We start from the raw sequence: 11,431 nt of genomic DNA, 5'->3' as shown, positions 1-11,431 counted from the left end.
GTCGTTCCTATCTTCAAGAACTTCGATCCTGAGCGAATCTTTCCTAAACTGTGGCGTAGCGTTTGACCGGACCAAGGAGTTTAGAAAGACAGTCAAGAGCAAATCACCCCTTCAACAAGACACAACCTAACAGCGTTTAAGAATAGTTGAACCACGTTGGCTATTACATCTCACGTCCATACCTAAAGCAAACCTCTTGTAGGCTATGTCTGCTCAAATATATCACTTTTGATAGAATGATTGGCTAATTGGCGTCAATTCGAGGTATATAGCATACTTCTCGATATATAGCGCCTAAAGCCCAAGTGAATGCGCCGTGCGTCCTTAACAGAGTGCTGGCACTTCAGAGCGGGGAGTGGAAAGTAGCGGGTCAGGAAGATTGGTGGGTGGGGATAACCCTTTTGGGATGAAAAAAATCTAAAAAAAAAATACAAAAAATCACGTGTTTGGAGATCAAAAGGAGATCCGCTTTGTAGCGCTGGAGAGAGAGGGGGTGAGTGAGAGAGAAATAGAGAGAGAGGGAGGGAGAAAGAGAGGGAACGTTAAGAAGCAAGCAATGTAATTGACAAGGCTGCAATAGTGAAATAAACACGCTCTTTTGACGCATCGATCTCGCATCAGATTCCATTTCAGCACCATCACCTAATCACCCTGGGAAATGATGTTCCGATCGGTGCATATCCAACCGGCAAGACGATGATTTTACCAAGCAGGAGGTTAGAGTGTGTAGCCGATTCTGTAGTCTTGATGATCATCGTGGCTACCACTTCTATTGGAACGGTTTTCGCCAAGGATACGGCTTTTGTGGAAGTAGTACTGTTTGAGTCCAGTCCGAATGGAGATTATACTACATACACGACGGGGTTGCAAGGACGATTCTCAAAGGCAGGAGCCACTATCAGCGCGGAGGGCGAGATTGTACAAGTATGTAAAACTCAGTTCAGTTGTGCGCAACTGCGCATGACATGTCCAATATGTTGCCACAGCTCGGCTGGTTTCTTGCTCTACTCTAAAACTTTTAGTCTACTATGTGTGTGTGTGTGTGTGTGTGTGTGTGTGAGTGTGAGTGTGAGAGAGAATATGTGATTACAACATGGCTTCTATTTTTTTGTAACTCATTTACAATGAAACATGCACTTTCCTGGATAGAAGCTCACATTCACCCCCAATCTGCCATGGCATATACATTCAATAACACTTATTTCTCTCCCTCAGATAGAGTTTTTAAACATAGTTATTACACAGGAAAATCATTCAAGTTGTTCATCATGACCTGATGAAAGTTACAATTGATAGAGTTTGTGGTTAGTTGGTCACAGCTCCATCAAATATTGTCTAGAACTAATCAAGAAACGTTATGTCCAATAACGGTACGTGATTTGATTCAGTGGCATAGATCATTTCGGGCTCAATTAGTTGGCGGAAAATTGTTTGTTTTCATAATTGACTTATTATTTGCATCAATTCCACCAATGGAACTCAAACAACTCTGCATACCTACTGTCCCGCCTCGCTGTGAAGTTACACTGTATCAATCTTCCACACAGAAAACGTCTTTGAAGCATGACTAAGCTAGTGATTGTGTGCGGATATTTTATAACAACATTAAAAGGCAACACACTATCCCAGGCCATTCACTTGTAGAATGTTGTGCGATCTGGAATAACAAGGATATACTATTTTTGTGTACCCAGTACCAACTTAGTTACTTCGTTTTGGTATGGTCGTTTTATAGTCCACAGTTACTTCACTAACCATGTGCGTAATCGTTTCCCGTAAGCACCATCGGCAAGTGTACTAAAGCCTTTGATAGCTGTCCAAGCCTGACGCCTTGTGATGTTAGCCCACGCCACGGCCCCTCCAACCCTGCTGTAGCCTACATAAAAACGGGACAATGTGGTCTATTACTCTCGGTGCTGATTTTGAAAGCTATACCGGGAGAAGGGAACTTTCTCTGGAGCAGTCATCTTGTAAATAAAAGTTGAATTTGTTAACTGGCGAACATGCAGTGACTGTATGAAGTTTGAAAAGGACAGTATTTAGTGGGGAGAGTTGTGAAAATGGACCTAAAAGCCCGCTGAAGTGAAGTGTGCCCTGGGTAAAGAATGTAGTGACTGAAACCCTGACACCCTTTTTTTTTGTGGAATATAGTGAATGTTCATTATATTAAAGAAAATATGATAGACTGCTACTTATAATATTTTAACATTGATTAAAACCTATAGGAGTATTTCATAGTGTAGTAAGTCCTAGGCGCCAACCTAGTGGGGATTAGCACTGCTACAGTACACATGACCATGATTAGGTAGAAAAGACTCAATTATGACTATTTTTGTGCTAACCTACATGTTTAATGAAGTAACGGGTGACTTGTTTGCGCATTAGTCTTCTTATATGCCATACCATATCTGGGTCCTGTTAGGATCGTCACAGGAATCTATAACGTCGACTGTCAGTAAGACATGTACTGCTTTCTAACGCATACTGTGAAATTACAATACAGAGCCACAGGAGAGTACAGGCTTTCCTGAAGAGAACTTCATTGAATGGTGCGTGTGTGTGTGTGTGTGTGTGTGTGTCAGCGTGTGCACTCACGAGGGTATTTTCATAAAAATGGCAACAAGTTGTCATATTTTGCAATGAAAGTAGCATGTTGCGGGAGAACGTTAGGATCAAAGGACAGAGAATATTTAGCACAGAAATGGATCCTGTTTGACTGTTTATACACATAGCGTTCGTTGGACATTTGGCTTGGCTTGCTAACCACACAGAAATGTCAGACCTCAGCTATACATTGAAAACCACATCTATTTAGATTTGCTTTCTTTGCTAACATAGTGTTCTGACCACGCCTATTCTCTGTCCTTCTATATAAAGAAGAGGGACAGTTTGTCCAATACCACTCCTATTCTCTGTCCTTCTATATAAAGAAGAGGGACAGTTTGTCCAACACCACTCCTATTCTCTGTCCTTCTATATAAAGAAGAGGGACAGTTTGTCCAACACCACTCCTATTCTCTGTCCTTCTATATAAAGAAGAGGGACAGTTTGTCCAACACCACTCCTATTCTCTGTCCTTCTATATAAAGAAGAGGGACAGTTTGTCCAATACCACTCCTATTCTCTGTCCTTCTATATAAAGAAGAGGGACAGTTTGTCCAACACCACTCCTATTCTCTGTCCTTCTATATAAAGAACAGGGACAGTTTGTCCAATACCACTCCTATTCTCTGTCCTTCTATATAAAGAAGAGGGACAGTTTGTCCAATACCACTCCTATTCTCTCTCCTTCTATATAAAGAACAGGGACAGTTTGTCCAATACCACTCCTATTCTCTGTCCTTCTATATAAAGAAGAGGGACAGTTTGTCCAATACCACTCCTATTCTCTGTCCTTCTATATAAAGAAGAGGGACAGTTTGTCCAATACCACTCCTATTCTCTGTCCTTCTATATAAAGAAGAGGGACAGTTTGTCCAATACCACTCCTATTCTCTGTCCTTCTATATAAAGAAGAGGGACAGTTTGTCCAACACAGGCAAAACCATTTGTCATTCAAACAGTTCCAAACAGTTTTGAATTTTTTATTTCACTAGTTGCTGTTAGTTTATATCTTTCTGAATAAGATAGATGGCAACCCCGTGACTGTATTCTTTTATTGAAAAAGTAATGGAATTTGAAACTGTATTTGTTAAAATGTGTCATTCAAAAGCATAATAAAGTATATAAATGTCTGGATTTGATTAAAGCCTTGATCAGCATGATAATTCAAACCTGATGCTACCGGAGCCTAGGAGACATATATTAAATACATTTAATGAGCCCTACATTAACAACGTTTAATGAGCACAAGCCCAGCCCAAATTATTGTGCTGTTATCCAATACATACTGTATTCATCATTCTAATGACATCCTTGAACACTATAGGCCTAGAATTAGATGCATACGGCTTTCATTTCTCTTCACGAAGATTGAATGGTTATGGGTCTGAATAAATAACTGCTGTAGTCTACCACCATTGCACGTTCGCTCTTTCAAACTACCCATGAGTTCTGTTGTCTGCTGTATTTAACATTAATCAAAAAAAGTGCTTGCGTCCCTTTTCGAATAGTCTATTCGTATAACAAATGCTAAAAACAAATTGTCCAGCAAGCTTTTCTAGTCTAGCTTTTCCTGCATGGGAATCCAAGAGCTAAGGAGCATTTTTTAAAGGAGAGAGGCCAGCAGAGCACAGGTACTTGAGTATTGGACAAGAGACAGAGGCTATAAGTTAGAAGCGTATTATGCATAACTGTCACGGTTGACGTAGGAAGGAGCGGACCAAAGTGCAGCATGTGTGTCATTCCACATTTTATTTACACTGCGAAACTATGCAATACATACACATAAACTCAAGAACGAAAAAACAACAAACCGTGACGCAGAGGTGAAACAAACACTAACTTAAAGCCAATCTCCCACAAACCCAGGTGGGAAAAACACCTACTTAAGTATGATCTCCAATTAGAGACAACGATGACCAGCTGCCTCTAATTGGAGATCATCCCAAACAAAACCCAACATAGAAATACAAAACTAGAACATGACAACATAGAAAAACTAAACTAGAAAACCCCCCTGTCACGCCCTGACCTACACTACCATAGAAAATAACAGCTTTCTATGGTCAGGACGTGACAATAACCCATCATTAAATAGCTAAATATAAGGCATTGAATTTCGTACCTGAACGAGGTAGGCTAGGATATCTATATACTGGACTATATATCAATCTAGAAGAGGATTATCTATTGTGTATGCAGTTTGAATGGAGTTAGATGGAGAGAGAGAGATTGCGAGATAGTGCTTGCGTGTGCACTGATTTAAAACAATGATATTTGAGATGTTTAAAAACTCTGCAACTGTAATTCCTATATATATATATATATATGTATGTATGTATGTGTTTACAGTTAAAAAAACAATGTGACCCACCGAAAGCCAGATGTACATGCGTAAATTAGACATTCTGTCTTTGTATTACTGTAGAATAGACTATGTTGTAGGAAATGTAGACCTACCTGTCACAAGAAAAAAAGTTACCCTGATGAGATGATAGGTCTACGTGTATTGTGAACTGCTCTCCATACTGAGATGGGCTGTCTGTCCCCACCCTGAGCGTTGATGATTCATCATGCAGAGGCCGTAGAGAAGCCATATTTAGACATCGCATATAATTTAACAGTTCCATTTCACGGCACACTGTTCATATAAATAATGTATTATAATTTACTGGTTTCTTGCAGTTATTTATCCCGGGAAAAGGGAGTGGTTTTGTGCAGTAAATCCCGGTATATCTCGGTAACCGGGTTCCCGCCATTCAACCCTACTCATGTAGGCACGTCCATGTAGGCACGTCCATGTAGGCACGTCCATGTTGGTACTACGTCCATGTTGGTACTACGTCCATGTAGGTACTACGTCCATGTAGGTACTACGTCCATGTTGGCACGTCCATGTTGGCACGTCCATGTTGGCACGTCCATGTTGGTACTACGTCCATGTAGGCACGTCCATGTAGGCACGTCCATGTTGGCACGTCCATGTAGGCACGTCCATGTTGGCACGTTCATGTAGGTACTACGTTCATGTAGGTACTACGTTCATGTAGGTACTACGTTCATGTAGGCACGCCCATGTAGGCACGTCCATGTTGGTACTACGTCCATGTAGGTACTACGTCCATGTAGGTACTACGTCCATGTAGGTACTACGTCCATGTAGGTACTACGTCCATGTTGGTATTTTTATGTAGGTACGTCTATGTTGGTACGTCCATGTTGGTACGTCCATGTTGGTACGTCCATGTAGGTACGTCCATGTAGGTACGTCCATGTAGGTACGTCCATGTTGGTACGTCCATGTTGGTACGTCCATGTAGGTACGTCCATGTAGGTACGTCAATGGGGCAGGCGCTGTGTGTCCGTCCATGTTAGTACGTCCAGGCGTTGTTTGTGTGCACCAGGCCTAATTATGTTTCTGTCATGATCATATCAAATGTATTTATAAAGCCCTTTTTACATCAGCAGATGTCACAAAGTGCTTATACAGAAACCCAGCCAAAAAAAAACCGAAAGAGCAAGCAATGCAGATGTAGCCACAGGTTTAATGCATTATGATGCACTTATAATGCATTGTAAGACTTGTTATAAACATCCCTAAATACTTTCACTACTGTCCCTGTTGTGCGTTTCCACACTTTCAGCTTTCTCCCAGTCTGTGTGAATGGAGGCTTTGATTTTCAGCTTTCTCCCAGTCTGTGTGAATGGAGGCCTTGACCTTCAGCTTTCTCCCAGTCTGTGTGAATGGAGGCCTTGACCTTCAGCTTTCTCCCAGTCAGTGTGAATGGAGGCCTTGACCTTCAGCTTTCTCCCAGTCAGTGTGAATGGAGGCCTTGACCTTCAGCTTTCTCCCAGTCAGTGTGAATGGAGGCCTTGACCTTCAGCTTTCTCCCAGTCAGTGTGAATGGAGGCCTTGACCTTCAGCTTTCTCCCAGTCTGTGTGAATGGAGGCTTTGACCTTCAGCTTTCTCCCAGTCAGTGTGAATGGAGGCCTTGACTTTCAGCTTTCTCCCAGTCAGTGTGAATGGAGGCCTTGACCTTCAGCTTTCTCCCAGTCAGTGTGAATGGAGGCTTTGACCTTCAGCTTTCTCCCAGTCAGTGTGAATGGAGGCCTTGACCTTCAGCTTTCTCCCAGTCAGTGTGAATGGAGGCCTTGACCTTCAGCTTTCTCCCAGTCAGTGTGAATGGAGGCTTTGACCTTCAGCTTTCTCCCAGTCAGTGTGAATGGAGGCCTTGACCTTCAGCTTTCTCCCAGTCAGTGTGAATGGAGGCCTTGACCTTCAGCTTTCTCCCAGTCAGTGTGAATGGAGGCCTTGATCTTCAGCTTTCTCCCAGTCTGTGTGAATGGAGGCCTTGACCTTCAGCTTTCTCCCAGTCAGTGTGAATGGAGGCTTTGACCTTCAGCTTTCTCCCAGTCAGTGTGAATGGAGGCCTTGACCTTCAGCTTTCTCCCAGTCAGTGTGAATGGAGGCTTTGACCTTCAGCTTTCTCCCAGTCAGTGTGAATGGAGGCCTTGACCTTCAGCTTTCTCCCAGTCTGTGTGAATGGAGGCCTTGACCTTCAGCTTTCTCCCAGTCAGTGTGAATGGAGGCTTTGACCTTCAGCTTTCTCCCAGTCAGTGTGAATGGAGGCCTTGACCTTCAGCTTTCTCCCAGTCAGTGTGAATGGAGGCTTTGACCTTCAGCTTTCTCCCAGTCAGTGTGAATGGAGGCCTTGACCTTCAGCTTTCTCCCAGTCTGTGTGAATGGAGGCCTTGACCTTCAGCTTTCTCCCAGTCTGTGTGAATGGAGGCCTTGACTTGGCCCGTCCAGCGTATGTGTCTGAGCTGAGCGGTTTGGCATGCTGAGTCGGCCAGGGCAGGCAGGCAGGCAGGCAGGTAGGCCAGTCAGTCAGCTCCAGCGGTTTGAATAGGCGGTTTGAATATGTACAGTGGTCTCCAAACCTCAAGAGGTACAGTAACCACAACCCCAACCGCCACCAACTCCCCTGTTCCCCAGAGCGAACACCCCCTCAGCTCTGCCTGAATAGTGCAGAAAAACAGCACGTGCCGGTGGGGGCCAAAAATAATAAATGAAGTCAGTTTGCTTATTGCTCTGCTCTGCTAATAGGGAAGTGAGATGACTCGATGTGGACGGGACGCCAGAACTGTGAGCCCCTCCCTCCCTCCCTCCCCAACAGACAGCCCAGTCCCCCGATTGCCTACAATTTGACTACATAATAGGGAGGTAACCAATGTCTCTTTAAATCACCCTCTGTGTCAGCAAGTCAAACTGCATGGGCTCTTCTCTCTCTGCAAGCGGGGCAGCTCCCCGACTTTACAACATACAATAAAAACATAGAATGTAGGATTTAGGACACTCTGAATATATATATATATATATATATATATATATATATATATATATACTGCTCAAAAAAATAAAGGGAACACTTAAACAACACAATGTAACTCCAAGTCAATCACACTTCTGTGATATCAAACTGTCCACTTAGGAAGCAACACTGAGTGACAATAAATTTCACATGCTGTTGTGCAAATGGAATAGACAACAGGTGGAAATTATAGGCAATTAGCAAGACACCCCCAATAAAGGAGTGGTTCTGCAGGTGGGAACCACAGACCACTTCTCAGTTCCTATGCTTCCTGGCTGATGTTTCGGTCACTTTTGAATGCTGGCGGTGCTTTCACTCTAGTGGTAGCATGAGACGGAGTCTACAACCCACACAAATGGCTCAGGTAGTGCAGCTCATCCAGGATGGCACATCAATGCGAGCTGTGGCAAGAAGGTTTGCTGTGTCTGTCAGCGTAGTGTCCAGAGCATGGAGGCGCTACCAGGAGACAGCCCAGTACATCAGGAGACGTGGAGGAGGCCGTAGGAGGGCAACAACCCAGCAGCAAGACCGCTACCTCCGCCTTTGTGCAAGGAGGAGCAGGAGAAGCACGGCCCGAGCCCTGCAAAATGACCTCCAGCAGGCCACAAATGTGCATGTGTCTGCTCAAACGGTCAGAAACAGACTCCATGAGGGTGGTATGAGGGCCCGACGTCCACAGGTGGGGGTTGTGCTTACAGCCCAACACCGTGCAGGACGTTTGGCATTTGCCAGAGAACACCAAGATTGGCAAATTCGCCACTGGCGCCCTGTGCTCTTCACAGATGAAAGCAGGTTCACACTGAGCACATGTGACAGAGTCTGGAGACGCCGTGGAGAACGTTCTGCTGCCTGCAACATCCTCCAGCATGACCGGTTTGGCGGTGGGTCAGTCGTGGGGTGGCATTTCTTTGGGGGGCCGCACAGCCCTCCATGTGCTAGCCAGAGGTAGCCTGACTGCCATTAGGTACCGAGATGAGATCCTCAGACCCCTTGTGAGACCATAAGCTGGTGCTGTTGGCCCTGGGTTCCTCCTAATGCAAGACAATGCTAGACCTCATGTGGCTGGAGTGTGTCAGCAGTTCCTACAAGAGGAAGGCATTGATGCTATGGACTGGCCCGCCCGTTCCCCAGACCTGAATCCAATTGAGCACATCTGGGACATCATGTCTCGCTCCATCCACCAACGCCACGTTGCACCACAGACTGTCCAGGAGTGCTTTAGTCCAGGTCTGGGAGGAGATCCCTCAGGAGACCATCCGCCACCTCATCAGGAGCATGCCCAGGCGTTGTAGGGAGGTCATACAGGCACGTGGAGGCCACACACACTACTGAGCCTCATTTTGACTTGTTTTAAGGACATTACATCAAAGTTGGATCAGCCTGTAGTGTGGTTTTCCACTCCAAATCCAGACCTCCATGGGTTGATTGATTGGATTTCTATTGATTATTTTTGTGTGATTTTGTTGTCAGCACATTCAACTATGTAAAGAAAAAAGTATTTAATAAGATTATTTCTTTCATTCAGATCTAGGATGTGTTATTTAAGTGTTCCCTTTATTTTTTTGAGCAGTATATATATCCTCATTGCCTCCTCAACTTCAGCTGGTGTGAAGTGTTGTGAAACAGTGGGTTTACTGTAGCCAGAGTCATTACTATAGAATGTAGAGCTACATTGCTATAAGGCATTGTCGCTTGATGTTTTGGGTTTGCAGTTTTGACTAGTTTGCGATGTTTGTCTTCATTCTCATTGAATACGGTGTGGGGGTATGAATGTGGCAGCATATCACATCGGACCCTGCTATAAGAGTCGTTGTCTGAATGGGAATGTGATGGTGTATAATTCTGAACCCTGGTGTAAACAAGCGGCAGTGGGCTATTACATCGGCTCCGTTTCATTGGCGGTGTTGACAATGGCAAACACCGTGACACGGTGCCACGATGGCATGACCGCCCCCACAACCCCCACCATTACCAACCCTCACCACTACCAACCCTCACCACTACCAACCCTCGCCACTACCAACCCCCGCCCACCACTACCAACCCCCGCCCACCACTACCAACCCCCTCCACTACCAACCCCCACCACTACCAACCCCCGCCACTACCAACCCCTACCCCCACAACCCCCACCACTACCAACCCCCGCCCACCACTACCAACCCCCTTGCTCCCACTACCCCCCGCCACTACCAACCCCCACACCCACAACCCCCACCACTACCAACCCCGCCCACCACTACCAACCCCGCCCACCACTACCAACCCCCACCACTACCAACCCCCTCCACTACCAACCCCCGCCCACCACTACCAACCCCGCCCACCACTACCAACCCCCACCCACCACTACCAACCCCCACCACTACCAACCCCCGCCCACCACTACCAACCCCCACCACTACCAACCACCACCACTACCAACCCCCACCCACCACTACCAACCCCCACCCACCACTACCAACCCCCGCCCACCACTACCAACCCCCGCCCACCACTACCAACCCCCCGCCCCCACAACCCCCACCACTACCAACCCCCGCCACTACATTTTTACATTTTTACATTTTAGTCATTTAGCAGACGCTCTTATCCAGAGCGACTTACAAATTGGTGCATTCACCTATAATATCCAGTGGAACAACCACTTTACAATAGTGCATCTAAATCTTTTAAGGGGGGTTAGAAGGATTACTTTATCCTATCCCAGGTATTCCTTGAAGAGGTGGGGTTTCAGGTGTCTCCGGAAGGTGGTGATTGACTCCGCTGTCCTGGCGTCGTGAGGGAGCTTGTTCCACCATTGGGGTGCCAGAGCAGCGAACAGTTTTGACTGGGCTGAGCGGGAACTGTGCTTCCTCAGAGGTAGGGAGGCGAGCAGGCCAGAGGTGGATGAACGGAGTGCCCTTGTTTGGGTGTAGGGCCTGATCAGAGCCTGAAGGTACGGAGGTGCCGTTCCCCTCACAGCTCCGTAGGCAAGCACCATGGTCTTGTAGCGGATGCGAGCTTCGACTGGAAGCCAGTGGAGAGAGCGGAGGAGCGGGGTGACGTGGAGAGAACTTGGGAAGGTTGAACACCAGACGGGCTGCGGCGTTCTGGATGAGTTGTAGGGGTTTAATGGCACAGGCAGGGAGCCCAGCCAACAGCGAGTTGCAGTAATCCAGACGGGAGATGACAAGTGCCTGGATTAGGACCTGCGCCGCTTCCTGTGTGAGGCAGGGTCGTACTCTGCGAATGTTGTAGAGCATGAACCTACAGGATCGGGTCACCGCCTTGATGTTGGTGGAGAACGACAGGGTGTTGTCCAGGGTCACGCCAAGGCTCTTAGCACTCTGGGAGGAGGACACAAGGGAGTTGTCAACCGTGATGGCGAGATCATGGAACGGGCAGTCCTTCCCCGGGAGGAAGAGCAGCTCCGTCTTGCCGAGGTTCAGCTTGAGGTGGTGATCCGTCATCCACA

The 11,431-nt window shown here is 46.3% G+C and overlaps 1 protein-coding gene across 2 annotated transcripts in view; it reads left to right on the top strand.

The window, feature by feature from the left end:
• Positions 1 to 361: 361 nt before the first annotated feature.
• Positions 362 to 11,431, top strand: part of LOC106580211 (E3 ubiquitin-protein ligase znrf3) — a 194,656-nt gene continuing 183,586 nt past the window's right edge. For both annotated transcript variants that reach the window (XM_014161036.2, XM_014161035.2), the window contains exon 1: positions 362 to 924. In XM_014161036.2, coding sequence (XP_014016511.1) covers positions 697 to 924 — 228 coding nt within the window. In that variant the 5' untranslated portion in view covers positions 362 to 696. The remainder of the gene's footprint in view (positions 925 to 11,431) is intronic.

This window comes from Salmo salar, chromosome ssa20 (assembly GCF_905237065.1).
Source record: "Salmo salar chromosome ssa20, Ssal_v3.1, whole genome shotgun sequence".
In the NCBI taxonomy this organism is placed as follows: Eukaryota; Metazoa; Chordata; class Actinopteri; order Salmoniformes; family Salmonidae; genus Salmo; species Salmo salar.
The sequence above is the reverse complement of the archived record's forward strand: the minus strand, read 5'-3'. Positions and strand labels throughout refer to the sequence as shown.